At 36.3% G+C, this 23,505-nt stretch overlaps 2 protein-coding genes across 2 annotated transcripts; both read left to right on the top strand.

Moving 5' to 3' along the window:
• Window positions 1-1,709: 1,709 nt before the first annotated feature.
• On the top strand, window positions 1,710-13,118 carry LOC140244243 (thialysine N-epsilon-acetyltransferase-like). The gene is made up of 4 exons (XM_072323878.1): window positions 1,710-1,827; window positions 3,418-3,585; window positions 6,272-6,312; window positions 12,906-13,118. Exons 1-4 carry the CDS (start codon window positions 1,710-1,712, stop codon window positions 13,116-13,118), a joined length of 540 nt encoding a protein of 179 aa, XP_072179979.1.
• A 3,337-nt stretch (window positions 13,119-16,455) lies between these two features.
• LOC140244145 (thialysine N-epsilon-acetyltransferase-like) lies at window positions 16,456-21,347 on the top strand. Its single transcript, XM_072323774.1, has 5 exons — window positions 16,456-16,465; window positions 17,943-18,145; window positions 18,880-19,047; window positions 20,163-20,203; window positions 21,048-21,347. Exons 2-5 carry the CDS (start codon window positions 18,028-18,030, stop codon window positions 21,258-21,260), a joined length of 540 nt encoding a protein of 179 aa, XP_072179875.1. The 5' UTR covers window positions 16,456-16,465; window positions 17,943-18,027; the 3' UTR covers window positions 21,261-21,347.
• The last annotated feature ends 2,158 nt before the right edge of the window (window positions 21,348-23,505 follow it).

Genomic DNA, 23,505 nt, shown 5'->3' with positions numbered 1-23,505 from the left:
TTTTTTCTCGCGAGAGAGCGTAAAAAACCCCCGTCAACAACACTTTGAGCCCTTTTTTGTGAAGAAGAGATAAATTAATTATTCCAACATACACTAATCAGTATCAGAAAGTCTATATTCGTCAGTTGCCCAATTACACGTATCGCCATTTTCACACGGGAGAAGAAGGGGACGATGGGTGGCTATAAAAAAGGAGGTGGCTAAAGCCCCCAGCATCCCTAATCCTATATACGCCTACGTGTAGTTAGTTTATTTTACATTGTAAATTGAACATATTCCCGGATCGTATTACTGTCCAGATTTCTGAATAATCTTTTTATGTCAGAAATGATGGTAAATATATGGTAATATTAATTGAAGTAAATGAGTAACTGAATAGATAAATAGATGAATTACATCTTTGTAATATCAACCGCTATTATTATTTACCCCGGTCATTTTTTTTTTTTAACCCCTGAAATTATCACCACCGACATTTTTACTTCTGAAATTTTGACCACTGATATCTTTATACCTGGCATCACTGAATTACGATGTCTCTACCAGCACATGTCTGAAGAACAATGACCACCAACACTTGGTACATCATCATCAATTAATCATTTTTAGCATTGTCTTTCTATAAGAGATCTGTCCTGATCGACATAAGGTATACCCGTCAGAGGGGATCTAAACATGTACACAAATAATTTTTGAAAATATTTTTAATGATTTCCCCTATCTAGAATTCTTCTAAATGATAACAATTAAAAAGATATTATCTTTTATTATTAGAGAGCAATTGAATTTTATTATTAGAGAGCAATTGAATTAGGAAAAGTCTTAGGAGAGAACATCAATCATTCAACTATTTAGACATTATTTCCGGATAACAAAGATTCCAATGATTTCAAGAGATTTGCATCTTTTTATGCATTATCTGTATTATTTGAGCACAACCCAGTCGTCATGAATACAATAATATTGAGGTTATCTGGGTTAAACTTCTCATGCATTCCCTATACTTGGTATTTCAGCAGGCGTCCATTCAACATCAAAAGTAATTATTTCCATCTTTCACCAATTCCGCTTTAAATTTATCCACAAAGGGGATATACACTGCCGTAGATCCATGCCAGCTCTGATAATTTCTTTCAAGAGATATGCCAGTGTATTCATTCATTCATTCATTCATTCATTCATTCATTCATTCATTCATTCATTCAATCAGTCATTCATTCATGTTTTATTTTCATTTCCGAGCATTATACATGGGTATACAAACGTCAAAATGATGGTATTTTCTTGTAACATAATGTCACATAATCAGTAGAAATACATCTTGTTTTATTGAGGACTTGATGGAAATAAAGATTGAGGGGCTGCTAAAAAGCGAACTTGTATAGTGCAGTCCCCTCACTTACTCACGTTACATGACTACAATACATTTATACAAAGCTTACAAAACTACAATGCATGTGCATGTACCGAACAAATTAATCAGTGCAAGTATACACTTTTCATTACATCGATGGTAGCATGAGGCATACGCATATTTTATGTATATATCGACGAGTGCTTTGAGCGTTTGTTTCATGATCCTCTGATGATTTCTCTCTCTCTCGATTATATCTTTCACTGCAGTCCAAAGGTTTTATAGCAACCATTCTTTATAATAGTACTTCAAATCCCAGTTTTCAGTCTAATCCAGCACAAGTTATTCAGCGAGCATGGCATCGTATATCATCAGAAAAGCTGGGCCGGACGATTGTGAGTCTATCGTGCCACTGATCAATGAGCTAGCTGCCTATTTACGTATGCAGGACCAAGTTGAGATGACAGCAGACAGTAAGACCATTTTTTAAGCATATTTGAACATAATTATTTTAATCCTGTCAGTGAGTTTGGAGAGTGTGTAAAATGCTGTAGAGTGTTCTATGCCAAGTAGCGCTCAAGCACACAGAGGAATACAATTCATTATTCAAAAACAAACAAACAAACAAACAAACAAACAAACAAACAAACAAACATACACTCTTAAAACATCCGGGTCAGAACTGACCCGGAAAGGGTCCGTAGGGGTCACACACCGTTTCGGGTCAGAAATGACAAGGAATGGGGTCAGATATGCCCAATTCAGAGTCATGAATTGGGTTAGGGTGACCCCATTCCGGGTCTTCATGACCAAATTCCAAGTCATTTTTTACCCGGAACGGTGTATGACCCCAACGGACCCGGTTCCGGGTCAGTTCTGACTCGGATTTTTTAGAGTGTAATTTTATGAAATCTGTTATGTATACAACATTGCGGGAATTAACCAGTAAATATTTTTGTTCAGATATTTCCAAACAAAGTCGTGATACAAAATAATATACATGACGCGGGTTTACATTACAGTACAGAATCTTTAAGAGATTTTCTAATCACACAAGCTTCAACAAAACATTCTTGGCCCCGCTGAATACTTTAGTAATATAAACTTTGTATTAATACATGCGCACCTGTATCTATTAAACTGCAAGTAGGCCTATATTATGTTGATATCATGAGGATCGTGAAAGAAGCATAATGCAAAACATACTTTCCATTTTTGTATGGACAAGTGATCTTGAGAAATATCAGCAATTTTTACTTGCCTTCCTTTAACAATCCTAACTTTCATATTGTATTTTCTGAAAATGGCATTTAGCATTGATGTAACGGACTTACGGCTTAACCGTCAAGGGCCCTGTTTTATGAAGAGTTACAATAACTCAATGATCATATAGTTTATTTCTATGGTAGGTATATGGCAGCCCGTGTGGTAAGGAAATTTATAATCGATTAATCTTTTGATAAAACGGGGCCCAGGGGTTCCAAAGGGAGGAGTTCTGTATGTCAAATTTGAATCTCCATTCGATCCTTTGCAGTTTTATTGTGTTTACTAAAAGGGCATTGATGTCAAGGCAAATTAAAATGAATGGAGCAGTCCTACCACAGGCTAGTGCATGTGTATACAAGGTGCTCTCTGTTATGAGATGTTACAGGGGCGGATCCAGGAATTCTGTAAAGGATAGGCGCCTTTACAATATCAAAGGGGGGCGCACGCCCCCCCCCCCCCCATTTTTTTAAACAAAAAAACAATAATAATGAGAGGGGCCGTGCGCCCGGTGCGCCCGGTGCGCCCCCCCCCCCCCCACCGCCTCCTGGATCCACCACTGTGTTAGCATAATTGGGATATTAACGCAAGGACACGGCATCAATAAATTATTATGTACACTGGAAACTACACTGGATGCAATGCATTGTTTTCTGTTCCATAATATTTCAGCTAATGCTCACTCTAAAATCCTTCGCAATGCATATTTAGTAAACACATATGGAAGTTAGGATTATTCGTTAAAATGATAGTGCATTATGGAATCGTGCCTTTATTTCTTATTGTTGTGTGTGTTTCAGAATTGAGAGGAGATGCATTCTGTGAGCATCCCTTTGTTCATCTTCTAGTAGCCGAGAGCAGCGTTACCAAGGAAATCCTTGCCTACACATCATTTTCATATACTTACAGCAGCTGGAAGGGACGAACTGTCTACCTAGATGACCTTTATGTCACACCAAGGCACAGAGGTAATCATTGTAAATTTTAGCATGACTATAATGACATAGGCCCTACGTGTCGAGATTTGTTTGTTTGTTCGTTTGTTTTCAGGTAGAGTCAAAACCTGCCGTAGCGGCCACCTGTCTGTAGCGACCATCTGCCGTATGTTGCCACTGAAGAATAAATACCCCCTTGAGGGAAGACATGTTAAAGATCTTGTGTATAGCGGCTAGTGTATAGTGTCTAACACGGCCAGTGGCCACTATTTTTTTTTTATCCCATGGTAGTTTTTGATCTACAGCCGAATGAATAATATTCTAGTGTTCTTTTTCCTACTCTAAATACTTCGTGGGCTCGGTAATAGCTGACATTGTTCTGCTCATCCACTTCTATCGTTCGTTTTTCTCTTCTCCATCTCTTCTAACTCTTCTTCCCCAGATGTATACTTTCTTTTTGTAATTTTCTAAATCACATTATTGCACTACGCAGGCAACATTGCTATAATACCAACTGCTAATTCGCATTGAGCATGTCAATTTTGTTCTCCTCATCTGTATTAATTGAGAAGAATTTGCTATATCCTCGAGTATTTTTGTCTTTTCACCTTGCTTTCTACATTTTGGTTCCTATCTTGTCTACGCGCTCCAATTATCTTGAGCTTTACACTCGATTTCATCACTGGAACCTACGATTAACAAGCTCGCTTTTAAGTATATAGGTTCCATCGTATTTCTTTGACATCTAATAGATTCAAACTTTGATAGATTAACCACTATTTTATATAATGTATGTTTGCAATATTCTATTGTGCATCTAACACAGCATGTGTCACTTTATTTTGTTATATTTGATGTATTTTTCATTGAGAAATACAACTATAAAATTGATGGTTGCGCTGGTCCCCACATGGCCAGCTTCGAACAGAAGTTCTAACGAGGTCAAAAATATAGAAAACTCCCAAACTACACTTTAGTTTTTGTAGATGTATGACAGCACTTATGACAATTGAATACACAGAATGTGATTCAACCCTGCATGGTGGTTTATCACATTTGGATTATTTCCTGCCAAGGGGCATCATTGATTCCAGAATGCTGTTTATGGAAATGGTCGAGAAGCTATGCATTTACAGGAATTTTAAACAATGAAGTGTAATAGACAATTTCGTAAAAATCAATTAATTTCAAGCAATACTTTTTGTGAAAAAAAAATAACAGAACTGGAGTCATGACAACTTCTTATACGTAATTCATTGCGCACAGTATTGTGTGGAAACCTTGTTACGGCACATTTTGGTAAATCGGCTCATTTTGGTAATTTACCAAAATGTGCCGATAGTGCACCTATACCTGACGGGATCAACTGTTACCAAAATGTGCAGTTAAAAGTGGATTTGCCTGCACATTTTGGGCAATCTGCACATTTTGGTAACTGAACTAAAAACCCATGGATGGGCTTGAGATTTATAACACGGTCAAGGAGTTAAGGTGATAATTATGGTCCTGCTACAGCAGTAAAGACAGGCAAGACACTTATTTAGCTCACCCGAGCTGAAGGCTCGAGTATCAGCTGTTGCGATTGCTTTTCGTGTGGGTATGCTGTGTGACCTGCGTGCCAGGTGCGTGGGGCTGATAACTCAGTGAAGGGATTCCTCTGAAGGAATGGCAGAAGTACCACAGAATGTCATTATTGGCCGCATACGGGGACTGCGAAATACATGTGTGGGAGTTGCCTGCGAAGTGCTGCCGCTAAGGGCCTCCTACTGGCGTTCTGCGTGAACCTCTGCGGGCAATTCCCACGACTCACCCGGAAAAAGTTTTGGTCATGCTGTAAACTTAGCTGCGGGTAAATCGGACTTTCGTGCGCACCTCCGGGCAAATACAGGAGAGATTAGATGCGGACCAACTGCGGAGAGCTCCGGGTAGCAAATTTGCTTCCCCGCAAGTCAAACTTCCCAGATACGGTATGACAGGGCCTTGACCATGTTCAAAATATATAAATATGTTCCTACTGAGTTGCGGGGGTTACGGCACATTTTGGTAATTTACCAAAATGTGAAATTTTTGGACCAAAATGTGCCGTAACAAACCTCAAAAGGTCATTTTTAGTTGCAAGGAATGTAATGTTACTATATAGCGTGCCAAAGAGATTACGGTAGTACGTCAATAAAAGTGTAAACTTTGCACTTATAGGTGAGTAAGGTCAAGCCTGCATCTATTTTTACCTACTATTTACATGTAGAACCTACATGTTGCAATAACAAGAATATGTGGATACAAAATGTAGTAAACAATTTCTCTTAATGTCCAAATCTTTCCTTCAGTATTAGATTTTGTGAAATGAGCGAAATTTGCTGGTCTGCAAAAATGCTCCTTGGTAATGGATTCTGATTTCCGATTTTCTCTGATAAAGGTAATCTAAATCTGCTTCTTCTAATTTTGAAGTAAATGTGAACACAGCTTGATTTTATCCAAATTTCAAAGCCAGTTTACTCAAAACTGCTTGTTTGATGTTTTCTACATTTCTGTGGAAGGTTATTTGAAATCAATCGGGACATCACAGGAAAGCATAAAGAGTCCAAAGAATATACGAATGCAAAAATCAGCGAATCGATGTCCCGGGATATTAGACTTAATTGATACAATATATTGGCGGTCAGACATAGTATTATGCTCAATTATGATGCAACAAGTATATAATTGTTTTCTTTTTCAGGAGCAGGTCTTGGAACATCCCTCATGCAGGCAGTTGCAAAGGTAACAGTCACCAGATGCCTCAATTAAACATTAAATGCTGCTTAATAATAACCTTGAACTGACCTTGAGTGGGATATGACATTATTGCCTGAACTAGGTGGAGCTAATATTTTCTCGAAAGAGCCAGTCAAAATCATTATTTTCCATATCAGATATCTTGAGCACATAATGGAAATTTGTAAAATGTAAACTTTGGGTAACAAGCCCAATTTCGGGTATATATCATTTTTTTTTCCCCATGCGGCGCCAGCTCGAGCTTTAACTATACATGCTTGCTTGCACACAATGTCATTATACATATCGGAGGCACGCAAGCGACACATAAATCTATTTATGGAGCTACTGTATAATAGCTCCATGGACGCATTAATCTGTGAACACAGTCACACACCCACACATACGGCAACTGCGATTGCCTCCTATTTTTTTTTTTTAATTTCCGTGTCACGAATAGAAGTTTATATCAACCGCAAACTTTTATCTGACTTTCATCACCCCCCCCCCAGTGCTCAAGGAGGCCTACAGAAAGTAAATGCACACATGGAGACCAAGGAAAATACAAAGAATATACCCCTCTCGTTCCCATGGCTAACGAAATATAGGCAATAATACAGTTTTGGATGACCAGCTAAGATGTCTGATACGGGTAGTAATGTCAGATATTTTGTACGATGGAGGGCTCGAAATGTCTTTGTGTTTGCAATCGCATATTACTATACTTTAAAGGACAAGTTCACCTTCATAAACATAAGGATTGAGAGAATGCAGCAATATTAGTAGAACACATCAGTGAAAATTTGAGGAAAATTGGACAATCGATGCAAAAGTTATGAATTCTTAAAATTTTTGTGTGGAACCGCTGGATGAGGAGACTACTAAGGTTCGTGATGTCATATGAATAAACAGTATAAAGAAAATGTAAAGAAAATTCAACATATTTTCACTCTTTTCGCATAATAAAAGAGCACTTGACTTGCCTCTTTCTAAAGGTAATGGGAATGATATTACCCATAACATATTTCAGTAATGAGTCAAGGGAATGTGTACTTTTTTCAAAAGATGAAATTTTGTGAAATTCTCTTTATATTTTCCTTATATTGTTGTACGCATGTGACATCATACACTCCATACTTTTTCCTTTTTTTTTTCTATCACTCTCTGAAAATGGTTAATGTAATACTCATTTATGTCAAGGGACATTTTACCTAGTTTATTTTTTTTTTCTTTTTCCTTCTGTAACCTGATTTCTTAACTGGTGTATTCTAATTCCTATTATATAGTAGAGCAAGGCTGAAGACGCTCTTAGATAATTGTTTATACGTTATTCTGTAATATATGTGGTACCTCGTGTATGGGATTAATGTTACATTGACTCTGTTTCCAACTAAGATGTAGCATTTTCTTTCTTTTTAGTCTCGTACATCACAGACATTCAAGATGTCAAAATCCCCTGTGCTGCACTCGACAATTGCCCTCGTGGATACAAGCAATGGCAATTACGCTCACCCTGTACTACACAATCCAATAGACACTGCATTCAATTCAATTACTGATGATGATTTTTTCGATACGGTAGGACCTTCTTTGGCAGAAAGAGAAGTAAATATTGATCAAAATAATATGTTTTTCGATAATTGTGTTTCAAATAGTTTTAATACATCGTCGAAAGAATTTCATTATGACTTTGATATAGAAAACCAATTGCAAAGCCCATCTTCGGAATATCTTACTCTCAACCAGTTTAATAATGTTGTCAAGGAATATGATGACACCATTTTTTCACTCATACATCTTAATATTAGGAGTATTAATAAACATTTTGAAGAACTGAGGTTACTTTTAGATGATCCCATCAGGAAAAAATTTTCGATAATAGGTTTAACCGAAACCTGGCTTTCCAATGATTTAAGTCTTCCTTTCGCCCTCGACGGATATGATTTTGTAGTTAATAACAGGCAAATTAGGGGGGGGGGGGGTGGGGGCGTTGCTTTATATGTTTCACAAAAGTATGATTATATAGTTCGTGATGAGCTCAACTGTATGACTGAAGTTATTGAATCTCTTTTTATTGAAATTACAGTCCCTGGCAGTAGAAATATAATCATAGGTGTAATGTATAGACCACCCAGTGCGAATATGAAATCAGTTTTGGAATATTTTGCGAATTTAATGAAGGATCCAGTTTTTATTCTTAAAAAATGTTTCATAATGGGAGATTTTAATATAGATTTATTGAAACAAAATACAATCTCACAAGATTTTATGGAAATATTTCTATCTGCTTCTTTCTTATCTTTGATATCTAAGCCCACGCGTATAGTTAATGAATCCGCCTCCCTTATTGATAATATTTTTTCTAATATTCTGCCTTCTCCTGATTCTCTTATATTACTTTCAGATATTACAGATCACTTCCCCATTTTGACTAGTTTCTTTTTAAATGATATTATTGATAATAAATCTAGTTCTTTATCTAGACGAAGAATTACACATGAAAACGTAGCCAGTCTGGGTGCTAGTTTAGATAGGACAGACTGGTCGTCTATTTTTGACTCAAATGATGTGAATTTGTCATTTGAATATTTTATGCATATTTTTACTCAACTCTTGGACATTCATATTCCAAAACGAAGAGAAAAGTCATCCAACTATAAAAAGGTACCCAGGTTACCTTGGATTTCTAAGTCACTTTTGCGTTCAATAAATAGAAAGAACAATTTATATTATAAATTTAAAATGAAACCTACTGAGCAATCAAAACTGAAATATACTAGTTATAAAAATACTTTGACGAAAATTATACGTATTGAAAAGAAAAAATATTATACTAAGCAGTTACAATTTTATAAGCATGATATGCAAAATACATGGAAAGTTTTAAAGCAAGTAATGAATATATCAAATAACAAGTCGAATATTACCAAAATTAGATCTGATGATAAGATTCATGAAGATCCTCATTATATATGTAATATTCTAAATAATCATTTTTCTTCCATTGGGGAAAATCTTGCAAGCAAAATTCCATCTTCAAATAAACATTTTTCTGAATTTTTAGGTCCACCAAATTTAAACTCAATGTTTTTTAGCCCAACATATAGTCAGGAGATAATCAATATTGTTTCTGATTTCGTTCCAAAAAAAAGTGCTGGACACGATGACATCAGTAATTTTCTGCTGAAGGGAGTAATATCTTCAATTGCGGATCCTTTATCTCATATATTCAATTTATCTCTTTTTATGGTATTGTTCCTGAAAGTATGAAAATAGCAAAAGTTATTCCTTTGTTTAAAAAAGGTGACAAATTAGATGTTAATAATTATAGACCAATTTCTTTGTTATGTACACTGTCCAAAATTCTTGAAAAAATTGTTTACAAAAGAACTCTTACTTTTTTGAAATTCAATAATATACTCTCAAATACTCGGTTTGGTTTTAGAGAAAAACATAGCACCTCACATGCATTATTGAGTTTTGTAGAAAAAGTTGCACATGCTATGGACAAATCCTCACATCTCATAGGTTTGTTCCTGGACTTCTCCAAGGCCTTCGACACCATTAATCATGATATTTTACTTAATAAATTGCAACATTACGGAGTCCGTGGGAAGGCCTTGGAGTGGTTCAGGAGCTACCTCTTGAACAGGAAGCAATATGTCTCTTTAAATGGTTGCAATTCACAAATGTGTGGGGTCCCACAGGGAAGTTTATTAGGTCCGCTTCTGTTTCTTATTTATATAAATGAATTCTGTAAATCATCAGATATTCTTTCTTTCATTCTCCTTGCGGATGATTCAAATTTGTTTTTTTCGCATAATAATCCTTTTACCCTAGTAAAGAAATTAAATTTTGAATTAGAAAAAGTTGCTCAATGGATAAAAGCTAATAAATTATCTCTCAATCTTCAAAAAACAAAATATATGCTTTTCAGCAACTCCATTGAGGCACTACCTGCTGATATTATTTTTGATGGCACACCGCAGGAAAATGTTTCTTATATCAAATTTCTGGGAATAACAGTTGATAATAAGCTTTCATGGAAATTTCATATTGATAGTATATGTAAGATTATTTCTCGAAACATCGGTATAATCAACAAGATTAAATTTTGTCTTCCTTTGTCGTCCCTGCTTACATTATATTCATCCCTCATATTGCCTTATTTAAATTACGGTATTCTTGTATGGGGAAATACATATCAAACTCTTTTGGATAAATTACTTCTGCTACAAAAGAAGTCACTGCGCATTATATGTCACACTGCATATTTGTCTCATACTGATCCGTTATTTTTTGAAAATAAAATATTTAAAATTAAAGATTTGTATTTGTTTAATTTAGGACAATTTATGTATAATTACAATAAAAATAATCTTCCATATATATTTGAATCAATGTTTTCAAAAAATCAATCTGTTCATAATTATCCTACAAGGCAATCGAACGAATTTCATTTACCATTTTTTAGGACATTGCTGGCTCAGCAAACCTTCATCTACGAGGGACCTAAGTATTGGAACTCACTTCCCAACGACATAATAACAGCACAAACTTTGAATTCTTTTAAAAACAAATTAAAATTTTTTCTGTTGAAATCTTATGATATACAACCAAATTAGGTTCGGTTTCATTCTCTCAATCAAGTCGTTTGTTTGTTTGTTTGTTTGTTTGTTTTTACAAGTATTAAGTTATCACACAGAAATCATCTTTTAAGGAAAACAATCTGTCTAACATAAGTTTACCTCAGATATTTCTTTTAGTGTACCAGTAACAGTGAGTCTATTCTCTTTCTCTTTTTTTTATATCCGTTCCTATGCATTCATACCGGCATATGCACCCAATCAATCGCAATTTCAAACCAGGGAGCGTTGTATTGTTTTGTTATTGCATTTTCATAATGTAGTACAGTATGCTTGTGTCCACGATGGCGCGTGTTGTACCATAGTCTCATTTCCCCCTTTTTTTGTTCTTTTTTTTTCTTCTTCTTTTTTTTCCCCTTCCCAAGTTAATTTCATGTCAGTTGACATTGGTTTCTTTGACTTTGTGTACGTATTTTTAGAGGGTCCCATACCCTACAAGCTTTGCTTTTTAAGTGGGACCCTCCATTTCCATTCTAATCTTTGTATTAGGTATATACCTTAGAAACGAAATTCTGTTGTTACTCGTGACCACTTGTACGTTTTCTTTGAAATTGTTATAAATTTGTTCTGTAAATGTATTGTATATATTTTTCTGTTTATTCAATGGAAATGGAAATAAAATTGAATTGAATTGAATTGAATTGAATTGAATTGAATTGAAGTCTTCTCCAGCGGTGACTGCACAAAAACTTCAAAAATTCATAACTTTTGAACGGATTGTCCGATTTTCCTCAAACTTTCAATGATGTGTTCTACTAATATTGCTACATTCTCTCAATCGTTATGTTAATAAAGGTGAACTTGTCCTTTAAATCTTGTGATCGGCACCCACACACACACAAATATGCCACAATAACATTGTGCACAAGAAATTTTATATTGAGTCAAATTTCACTCAACCAGAAGTGGCCATGCCAACTATCAGATTATTGGTTGTCGGTTGATAAAGTCTTTCTTGTGCATTTTGTTTTGAAATGATGTTTTCTTTTTTCACACTTGAATTTTGTGATTGAATAAGAAAATAGAGTAGAAATCTCCAGTTTACACTTGCAGATGTTCACAGTGGTATGAGTTTATGATCATGATTTGTTTCTTTTTTTTTTTAACTGGCTATTCATGAGACATAATCATCTTTGATCCTTCATTCATTCATTCATTCATTCATTTTTTTTCATTTCCAGCAGAAACATACAAATATATTACAAAAATTGAATATATAGATTTCATCATAATACAAAATAAAGGATAAGTTTACAAAAACATTGAATTGATCCTTGAAGAATGGTAGAAGCCTGTCACCATTCATGTAATTTAAGCAGCAGTTTCCTATAAGCCAGTTCGTAATTAGATCATGTACACATTGGTACAAATGACCTTTCATTTTTCTCAATTGGTTAGGCACTTCACTCGTTTTCAAAGCGGCATAATGCATAAGCTTGCCCGACGTAACAATTTATGGAATTCGTGTTCAAACAAAGAATGAACTTGCGTTTAGACCACTTGACCAGAATAGTCCGTCAGTTGACATTTTAAAGGCACCAATTTCATTGTTTTGTATTGGATGCAATATCAACATTTTTCTTTTCATATTGTCAAATACCAGGGCTGCTGTCAGGTGGATGTGCTGGCAAGCGCCATTCAGATAATGATCACATGAATAATCATCACATCTCAGATGCTTATCTCAGTGAAATAACAAACCGAAATGTATGTTGGTACACCATGACCTTAAATTTTTCTACTCATGCGCAAAGTGGAATTACGAACTGGTTTATTGCAATCGCATTCTCAAAATGAATCACTTGATTAAAACCATATCTTCATGGCATTATTCTTGATTGTGTTTTAATATAAGGAGTCAGCACGTACCACTATATGGGATGACGTTAAAGAAACTTAGATAATCGTTGTCTGTCCATGCAAAATGTTTTTCATTTTGCCATCTAATGTTAGACTGCAGTGGCACAAGGGTGTTCTCGCATGAACTGGATCGTCTTTGCCTGGAACGAGCGGCCGAGGGCGCTATATACCAGACTTGGAGGGGAAAATCTGACGGAGAAGGAAGACTTTCACAACATCACGCTCTTCAAAGAACAGTTATATGATTTTGCTCACAGTTACGTGGTCAAGGTTGGCGAAAATACAAAGTTAGACGTACGCTTGTGACGTCCTCTGAAAATATCTTTGTATGTGACTGAGTGACATACGATAGGCCTAGGCTTTTTTTTAGCCCATGGGCTTTTTAGCAGTCCCCTTCATTTCTGACTTTATTTTTTTTTTCTTTGTTACGATTCAGTTACAGTTTGCCCATGCATTTCTTTATTTAAAAGTATGTTTTGTCTCATTGCAAACAAACGACGTGCATTTAAATCTCCTTTAATTATGCAAAAGTCACATTGTACTATTCTTTGCTATGCAAATGTAATATTGTATATTTTGAAATGAATACTTTGAATGAAATAAAATTGAAATGAAATGAAACCAGAAATTTGTAGCGTTCGTGAAATTTTCGCGAATTTCACGAGAGGCGAGGATTCACAAAAGTAAAATGCACGCGAAAGGTTTTGTTCTCACAATGCGTTGAATGCCAGTGGCAATTCGCAAAAGTTTCATGCCGCAAAAAGGGCCGTCGACTCCGTATTATTCGCGAAAGATCCACACCGCTATATGTTTCTGGCTTTCATATAGCCCTATTAGAAGTGCCGTGTCATCTGTTTGGAAGCAAAAATGGCACTGATGCCAAGAAAACTATTCCAAATAATAACGCCATGCCATTGACATGATGGCACAGCCCTTCCATACACTTCTATAGCATAAACCCTGTATTTACCAGGGCAATCCTTGACTTAGCTTATTATTAAACCTGCCGAGCTTTTTCATCCAAATTCGACTTAGAATAAGGTTGGCAAGCCCATGCACTATAGCATGTGTGCCAATCGGTGACCAAAGCAGAGGATACGGTTAAAAATTTCTAAGCCATGTTCTAATTGGTTATACGATAAAGAAATATTACAGAAGCAGAGTGACTATATATTAGAAAGTTACACAATTTCAAACATTTTCATGACTACGTAGCCCAGCCTCGCCTCCGATCTCGGGGAAGGACTATCCCCCCCCCCCCCACTCCCTCCTAAACTAAGGGAGATTTTGCATTTTTAGACCTGAAATTTACACTTCGGTGATTTTTTTTTTCCTACCAAGAGGGTAAGAAAAAATACATATTGACAGATATGTGAATGACTAAATCGCAAGATCTCTGCATGCCCCTACTGCATGACAGTGACTTAGGGTATAGGATTTGTCCAGGGTGTTTTGGGGGGTTAGTTAGGTTATCCATATCTTATAGTTTCTTTTGTAATTTCGCTTTTTATATATATCAGTATATCAATCATATTATGATTTGTTGTAATAATACGTGTGGGGGAAATGCACCCTACCAGCATTCCAAAAATTTTCTATAAGCTTATCTTTTATTACGTATTGTGATGAAATTTATGTATTCAATTTCTGTAAAATATTTATATGTTTCTGTTGGAAGTGGAAAAATAAATGAAATTTTAAAAAAAAATGAAATAAGAAGTTTGTATAATTTTCTGCAAGTTTTTGAATAGTACAGTCCATCTCATATGTCAATGAGTTTATTATATGTTTAAGAAAGATGAGTGTATTTGTTTTCATTTTTGCTTTTTCATATTGTGGATATAAAGAACACTCAGGTATCAGATGCAGGTAACTATAAAGTGTAAACAGCTCTTGAAACTGTAGGCCTACAGACCCAGACTCCATAAGTCCAAAGTGCTTTATACAGTGTGGTTAATTCAAGGCACCTTTCCAGTGGTCTGTATCAGACATGATGTTATTATAGTGAATGGTAAAATTGGCAACTTTAAAAGGTGACATTCTTCAGGTTACTCTGTACAATCCTCCAACGATTAAGAAAAAAAAAATAGGACAAATTTGCTTCCCACAATATCAGATCGATTGAAGATTTGGAAAAGCTATTTGAATAAGAATAAAACACAATACTTTGCCTTGAAGGTATATATATAGGCAGGCATATCGGTACTCATTTCTTACAAATTACAATCTCTCTTTTTGTTTATCTATCTGTGTGTCTGTCTGTCTATCTATTTATCTTATCTGTCTGTCTATCTATTTATCTTATCTGTCTGTCTATTTGACCTATATCTATCTGTCTAGCTGATATATATATATATATATATATATATATGTGTGTGTGTGTGTGTGTGTGTGTGTATACATTCAAAAATTGTTTCTTGAAGATACTGATACTGCCTCATGACTGCAGCATAGTACGGGATAGAGGCAGACCAAAACGAGATAAAAACTTTGAAAGGAAACAAATCTTGATTCCAGTCAAGATTCCACGAAGGGAAAGTGCATAGTAAAGTTCGCATCCGTGCTCAGATCTATGCTAAGCCGTCATTTACATACATTTGCGTCAAAAGAAACGAGAGTTACTTATAGTTTAATTAGATACCAGCTTATTATATTTTACAAGCTACATACAACTCTTACTGAATACTAGTATTGCTTCCTTCTATTTCTGTACTCACTAAGTTGGGCCCGTTACTTTATTCAATTTTTATTTGATGGGGGGGGGGGTGTATAGGTTTAACCCCCTTTAGCTATTCTTGTGTTTTTTTTTATTCGCTTGTTAGTTGAGAAGTTGTCTAAAAAAAAAAAATGAAGACTTTATTTTCTATTTCTTTATAGTTTTTCCTGTCAGTCGATTTTGCGAGAGTAGCATCCCCCCCCCCAAAAAAAAGTGAAGACTTCAGAATCCTTGTTTCAAGTTGTTGTGTAGTTGCTAGGAGAGGTACTTTTATAAAAAGTCCCCCCCCCAAGAAAACAAACAAACAAACAAACCCCAAAACCAACAAAGAACAACAACAGCAACAACAAACAATAACTGAATGCTGATTTAAATTGAATTGAATTGAATTTATTTTCCACTGCCAAGATAAAAGAATGAAAAAAGTACAATTAATTATTAATTGGCAGGCATGTGAAAAATTGAACTACAGTTATAGATCATGGCAATCAGATTGATACAGGCCTACATGGAGTACGCATGTGAGCTAAAAGAGTACACTGTCTTATATTTATCGATGATCAACACAAACAATTGACAACACCACCCACCCTATTAAACAAACAAACAAACAAAAAACAAACAGACAAAAAAAACCCGAAAAGAAACAAAATAATGTACCAAAACCCTACCCCCAAAATAAACATCAGCAGCAGCGATGCACGCGTATCAGAAACCGGCGTTTTCAATGTCGTACAAATCGGAGGTACTTGTGCGCAGAGTAAGCAGGCCCCGCGCGGCGTAACTGCGACCAGCAGCCCCAACGTACAACGTAGAGCGGCAGGTCTCCGGGGCTAGCCCCGGCGTACGTGGCCCGGCCCCCCGTACGTGTGTAGATGTGATCTTGCATCATCGCAGAGCATGCATGCATGCAGCCGATAGCACGACTCTGCGACCGGTAAGTAGGGCCTATTTCACGTCTCTGTTTATCCCGAATATGAAACAAATTTTGATACTTGAGTGTGGCCAAGTATTTGGTGCGATATCATATATCATATGTTGTAGGTGACGCAATCACTTCACAACCCTAGCTAGACTTGTTTTCATGAAATCGACCTAAACCACTCAATTTCTACCGAGACTCACGAGAGTGCTTGGTCCGAGTTGTTGCGAATCGGTGAAGCCGATCGAACATGCGGAGGATAATGTTGCCCCTGGGACTGGGACGGGACTGGTAGGTGAGAGATTCATCACCACATACCTGAACCAAGGGTATACCGATTGTATGTATTTTGTTAAGGATTGGTGAAGCCTATAAAGGCAGTCTCGTTGAGGCCCCGAACTATGGGCATGGTCTCGGGAGCCGGGAGCTGCTAGCTCACAGCTGTGGCCGTAGCTGGGAGCTGCTAGCTCACAGCTGTGGCCGTAGGTTGCAGACGTAACCTTGGACGTTAACCATGTTAACGTTACACCCCCGCGCGATACGCCTCATCTCATGATCCCAAGTACAAGTGTACGGTACCATGGCTGTACGAAACGGGGTCCCACCATCCCCGAAAACTCGACTCTCTCTTTTCGCTTTGGTTTGGACTAGCAGATGTAAGATTCTCAAATTATTTAAATGATAAGTAATGAAATGAGACAGTCAAATAACTGATTTTTGAGAATTTAGATTTTTTTCCCTTGAAAATTCTATGAATATTCGAAGAAAAAAAGAGCTCCAATGTATTATAAATGATAAGAATTACCGGTAGAACACAGTATGTTGTCAATGTTGTGTACAGTGAAAGAAATTTAAAAAAAAAAGCTTTTAGACAGTATCGTAATTAAGTTCTTCAGACTTTGCATTTAATGAATATTGGGCATTATTGTGAAATAGTCCACCACTCCATTCACCGCCATTCATTTCATCATAGCCAGTGACTGCTTTCAACCTCCATAGACTACATGCACATGAAAAAACCACGCAGAGCGAGGGGACCAATATCACGATTTGGCCGAATATTGCGATGGACATTCCATAGGGCCTATACGTGGTATTTCAGCAGGCATGCATCCACTCACTGTTCCTAAATTCAGAAGAAAAAATTGTTATCTCAATATCTTTTAAGTTTACCAATTCCACTTTAAATTTGTCCATAATGAACATCAACTGCCATGCTTTTTGCCAAATACCCTGCCATAGCCCCATACCAGCTCTGATAATTCTTTAAAGGGCTATATCTGTTCATATATCGTAGATCCTAATCTACACTGTAGGCCTAGTTGTGGGTAAACTCGGCCTAATGGGTAAACTCAGACCCTTGTATTGTATATATAAATGAGGACGCTAGGAGCCGAGTTTACCCATAACTACGGCATATATGAATGCTTTGAGTGTTTGTTTTTACTCGCTGTTATTTATCTCTGTCTATCTTTCCCCTACCTCTCTACAGTCCAAAGGTTTTACAGCAACTACTTGATCGTAGCTCACATCCCAGACCTCATTGTAATCCACTAGTCAGAAGTTATTTGGTGACCATGGCATCGTATATCATCAGAAAAGCTGGGCCGGACGATTGTGAGGCTATCGTGGGACTAATCAACGAGCTAGCTGCCTATGAAAGTATGCCGGACCAAGTGGAAATGACGGCAGACAGTAAGATCATTTTTGAAGCATATTTGATCATTTAATCGTTTCTGTGCCAGGAACTTTGGACTGTGTGTGAACTGCTATATTAGATTTTCTGTGCCGAGTAGCACTCAAGCACACAGAAGGATAGTCTCATACACATATAAAACCCTGAAATCCTGTATTCAACATTACCCAGTGAAATATTCATACATGTATCTGTTAAAGTGAGTTTACACCAACAAGGCAAGTCTATCAAGCCAAAGGGTTATTTATCGGTGCCCATAAGAGCTGTCTTATTTCAGTGGCAGAGTTTAGAAATTGGAAGAGGAATGTCAGTGTCAGAGGTGATGCTAAATATTGATTGAGCCCACAAAATTGGTCTCTTTAAAGCTATGATAGTCACACCAAAGCACTTTTATCTTGCATCTAATCTTTGCCATCCATCTAGAAACTAATAATTTACCTTCCTCCTTGTGTTTTTGTTTCTCCCTTTCTCCCTTCAACATCTCCAATGAAACTTCTGGTTAATGTTTTTCCCCAAGTCTACATTATTTAGCCGTCTCCTATTTATGTTTTGTTTCCTCTCAATTTTAAATATGTCACAAATTATGATTTTGTAACCACTGCTCACTCTAAAACCTTTCTCAGTGCATAGTTTGTAAACACACATGGAACTTGGGAGTATTCTTTAAAGTGATAGTGCATTCCATAATTGTGCAATTATTTCTTATTGTTGTGTTTGTGACCCTGTGTTTCAGAGTTGAGAGGAGATGCTTTTTGTGAGCATCCCTTTGTTCATCTTCTGGTAGCCGAGAGCAGCATCACTAAGGAAACCATCGCATATACATCATTTTCATATACTTACAGCAGCTGGAAGGGACGAACTGTCTACCTAGATGATGTTTATGTCACACCAAAGCACAGAGGTAATCACTGTGAGATTTAGCATGATCATATGTGCTACCAGGTAACTCAATGAAGACTAGTCCTGAGTATATTTGGGCAGCTGTCTACAGGAAATATGTGCTAACAAAATCAGTTTGTAATTAAATCTTGTTGGATTGAGAGTTTTTGTTTTCACGTAATTATGTGCCAAATCTATCTGCTCCCCTTCTTGGGCAGCTTTAAACAAAAGTGCTCACGAGGTGGAAAATACAGAAAACCTCAAAATTTCATTTTAGTTTCTGTGGATATTTGTGCCAACTAGCTTCTGTTGGTTTGTTATGTTCTTCTCTGCATAATGCATTTAATAAATGTGATTCAACCCTTGTGGTTTATCACATTTTGTTCATTCCCTGCCAATAGGGGGCAGCATGCTAGAATGCTGTAAGAAGATGGTTGAGGAGCTATGCATTTACATGGGGACACTGCAAGGTTCACAGTACTAAAAGACTTGTAGGGAATTGTCCACAAAGAAGTATGCAAATTCATGAAAAAAAAATAATCAATGAATTTTAAGCAATAGATCTGTGAAAAAAAAAAATAATAGCAGAATTGGAACCGTGACACCTAATAAGTGCGTAACCCATTGCGCACAGTATTATGTTTGAACCTCAACAGTGTTAGCTTTAGTTGCAAGGAACATAAGTCAATTGTATGCCCGAAAAGTTTCACTTAGGTGAGTTAGGTCAATTACCTGTGTTTTCTATTTTAATTCATCTAGACAAAATGTAATTAACAACACATTTTCATGTCTCTATCTTCCCTACAGTATTACATTTTGTGAAGGAAGCAAAATTTTCTGGTTTGCAAAACACTGTGTGATAGAGGTTTATCAATATCATCTCTGATTTTCTTTAAGGTAAAGATCTCCTTCTAGTTTTGACGCAAATATGAACACAGCTTGATTTAATCTAAGTTACAAAGCCAATTTACTCAAAACTGCTAGTTAATGTGGTTGCCTGATTTCTTCACATCACAGAAGAACATGAAGATTCTAAAGAACTAAAAAATGCCCAAATCGGGGAATTGATTTTCATTGATATCATACTTTTGATAGTGACAGGTCTGATACAACAGCTACATCAATTCTTATTTACAGGAGCAGGCCTTGGAACATCGCTTATGCAGGCAGTTGCGAAGGTAACAGTCAACAGATCTCTAATAGATAAACATGAAATAATGTCAAATATATTATTTAATGAGGGACTAAAAATGCCTTTGTATGTTGTTGTTCATCCGTTGGTATCGATGAGGACCATAATATCTATTCTTTACTGATTGGCCTAGTGTGTTCTGAGGGGGCTGGTAAGTCCAATCTGGGCATGGAACTGTCCGGTGCAGATTCCACACTTCTGGCCCATGGATGGCTGTGTGGAGTATACTGTATTTTAATCTTGTGGAAATCCTGAGTTTGAGTGGGGGAAAAAAACCACAATATTATGCAAAAAGAAATACTACAAGGAGTCATTTTTCACTCAACCCTTCACGACAATAACAGTTTCATTACAGTTGATAAAGTCTTTCTTGTGCATTAGGTTTTGAAATTATATTTTCTCACTTTTAAATTTTGTGCCTGAATAAGAAAAAAGGGTAGATATAAATCTCCAGACAGCTTACAATTGCAAATCTGAAGACTGTTGCATTTAGATACAATTGTGTGATTTCCCTTCTTTTGTTTTTTAATTCAAATACTGGCTGTTTATGAAACATGCCAGGTAATTCTTATTGATGCTTGGAACAGTAACAGAGTTCTGTCACCATGCATGCCATTTAAGCAGCAGTTTCCAGTTGCCATTACATTCTCAAAACGAATTTGTTCAGTGTTGATTAAAATTATATTGCATGGCACTTATTCTTGATTGTGTTTTCAGGTAAGGTGTGTTCATGTACTGAATGGGAAGATGTTAGATTCTTTGAGAAACTAGAAGATTATTTGTATTGAGATATAATGCAAACTCTCATCCATTTTGCCATCTGATGTCAGACTGCAGTGGCACGAGGGTGTACTCGCATGAACTGGATCGTCCTTGCCTGGAACGAGCGGCCAAGGGCGCTATATAGCAGACTTGGAGGGGAAAATCTGACAGAGAAAGAAGACTGGCACAACATCTCACTCTTCGAAGAACAGTTACATAATTTTGCTCACAATTACGTGGTCAAGGTAGGCGAAAATACAAAGTTAGACTTTCGCTTGTGATGCCTGCCGAAGATCTCTTCGCAAGTGACTGAGTGGCAGAGCATCGTGTCATCCATTCTGAAGCAAAAGGACGCTGATACAGGAGTACAGTACAGTCTTTCAAATAATTCAATTATTACATCATTATCACATCACATCATTGATGTGATGGCACAGCCTTTCCACTTCCCTGTCAGTATTACAGTGCAAATTCTGCTCCATTGTTCACATTGGCTTGAATGAAGTTGGTACATGTAACTTGGATCTAAAACAAGAAAGTTATGAACTTCAAACTCCCATATTTTCACTAAACAGTGATATTAGGATCATCCACTTAGTATGCAAAATGGAGATGATGATCTCATCTCCTCACAAAAATCCCACTGACCTGTACAGAAATTTCCATTAGATTTTCATGTTTTTAACATAAAGGGTAAACTGTATACGCCATATATTAAGCGAGTCTAAATTTTCACGAATCGGGACTTCCCGACAATTTTTTTTGCGAGTGTTCAAATTAGCGATCGTGGAGTACTGCACTGAACGGAGAAATGTATACGTATGCGTCACATTCATGTCGGGATCAGAGTCATTACAGCATTCACAAAAATAAAAACTTCCCGAAATATTCGGCATATATGGTAATATGTTGCATCCCATGCATGCAAGAAATTAATGTAGTATTGTAATAATGATGACCTTTAGGCAAAAAGGTTTTTGATGCTAAATTGTTGACTGTAAACATAAATTTGACAATGTGTTTTTGTACCAAGTAATGGGAGAGTTAGGAAGTCAAGCTATCGTTGCCTATACTAGTTTGCGTATGTAGTTTCCACCAATTGTCAATGTTCGGTGTAAATATGAAATATTCAACTAAAATCCAAAACTTTCTTCTTCTTTTTTTATTATGAGGAAGAAACTTCTATTTTGGTGATCTGCAATATTTCACTCTTTATATGAAAGTTAACTTGAATGTGGTACAACAAACATCTTTGTGTTCGCTACATACAGTGTACAGTGTACTTTGATACAATTTAATACTCTTCTGTAGGCACTGCTCTGTTTGAAATATGAAATTCCATTGAGACTTTTATATGTACATGAGAATAAAGGGCACATGGGGCGTACTTAATGAATTTTGAGTACTTTGGTTGCGGGTTAACTTCCGTCCAATGTATCGACAGATGCCTCATTTGTTTTGTTTTTTTCCACACAAAGGAGTTTAAGCCCTCAGCACTGAGATACATTGTAGATTGACAAACATTTAAGTGACCATCTGTTTTAAAATATAACTGTTCAAGCTGTATTGTTTTTTAATCTAAAGAATATGTCAAAAAAGACAAAAGTTTCATATGAGGAGTACCAAGGAAAAACAGCATTTATTACTGACTTGAGAACATTTTGATGTCATTTGAGCTGTCAGGGTCATGGAATGAGCATTAAAAAAACATGTGCAGATGGAAACCTTGTCATTGTTTTTGGCAGCATTTCACAAGAGTGAAAGTAGACTACGGGATCACATAGTGGTTTGGCAGTAAAAGGGGCTGGAAATAACATATGAAGAGTTTCATAGCACAACGGGTTATATGTAACCACCATTTTTTAACCTTTGAAAGTAACATCCATCATCAGTTAGAGCAAAAAAAAAAAAAAAAAAAAAAAAACTTTTCAAGTGATCGTTACTTGTAACAAAACAAGGAATATTCTTGAAGTTTTAAATTTATATATATCCCATATTTTCTTATAATTTTTGTTTGTTTTACAGCCACATTAATTGCAAATATCTAAAATCAGTACAGCGGAGTTAACTCGTTTTGCCGTCACACTCTTTCATTTCATGAAATTTGTCTAATTTGTTGATAGGTCATCATTGGCAAAATTGGTTTATTCACCTCACATTGTTTTCAATGAGGAAGCCAATTGTGTGTTACTGTTTGTTATAAAGATCTGTGGATCACTGTTTTATTTTTACTATTTCCTTGTGAGAGCAAGCGCCAATGGCAGGTGTGTTTTAAACAAAAACTGATGGTAATTTACCTAACCATGAAATGTCTTCATACAATTTGTATATGCAATCTTAGAATAACATGAACAAACCTGTGTATTAGGAAAAGACAGTCCATCTAAATTTTCTCTTACATCATTGTGTTATAAATATGCACAGGGTGTTGGGAAAGTATGAAGTGTTACAAGCATGCATTGCTATTTAGGTTGACGTAACTGCCATGTACATTACTGTATTGAAATATGCAGTAACATCCCTTCA

The sequence above is a fragment of the Diadema setosum genome, chromosome 21, assembly GCF_964275005.1.
Source record: "Diadema setosum chromosome 21, eeDiaSeto1, whole genome shotgun sequence".
Lineage (NCBI taxonomy): Eukaryota > Metazoa > Echinodermata > Echinoidea > Diadematoida > Diadematidae > Diadema > Diadema setosum.
Note: the sequence above shows the minus strand (reverse complement) of the source record. Positions and strands in the feature narration are given on the sequence as shown.

Coding starts and splice junctions, on each gene's coding strand:
- LOC140244243 (XM_072323878.1), top strand. CDS start 1,710: ATGGCATCGTATATCATCAGAAAAGCTGGGCCGGACGATTGTGAGTCT. Junction 1,828..3,417: donor AGTTGAGATGACAGCAGACA/GTAAGACCATTT, acceptor TGTGTGTTTCAG/AATTGAGAGGAGATGCATTC. Junction 6,313..12,905: donor TCATGCAGGCAGTTGCAAAG/GTAACAGTCACC, acceptor ATCTAATGTTAG/ACTGCAGTGGCACAAGGGTG.
- LOC140244145 (XM_072323774.1), top strand. CDS start 18,028: ATGGCATCGTATATCATCAGAAAAGCTGGGCCGGACGATTGTGAGGCT. Junction 19,048..20,162: donor TGTCACACCAAAGCACAGAG/GTAATCACTGTG, acceptor TCTTATTTACAG/GAGCAGGCCTTGGAACATCG. Junction 20,204..21,047: donor TTATGCAGGCAGTTGCGAAG/GTAACAGTCAAC, acceptor ATCTGATGTCAG/ACTGCAGTGGCACGAGGGTG.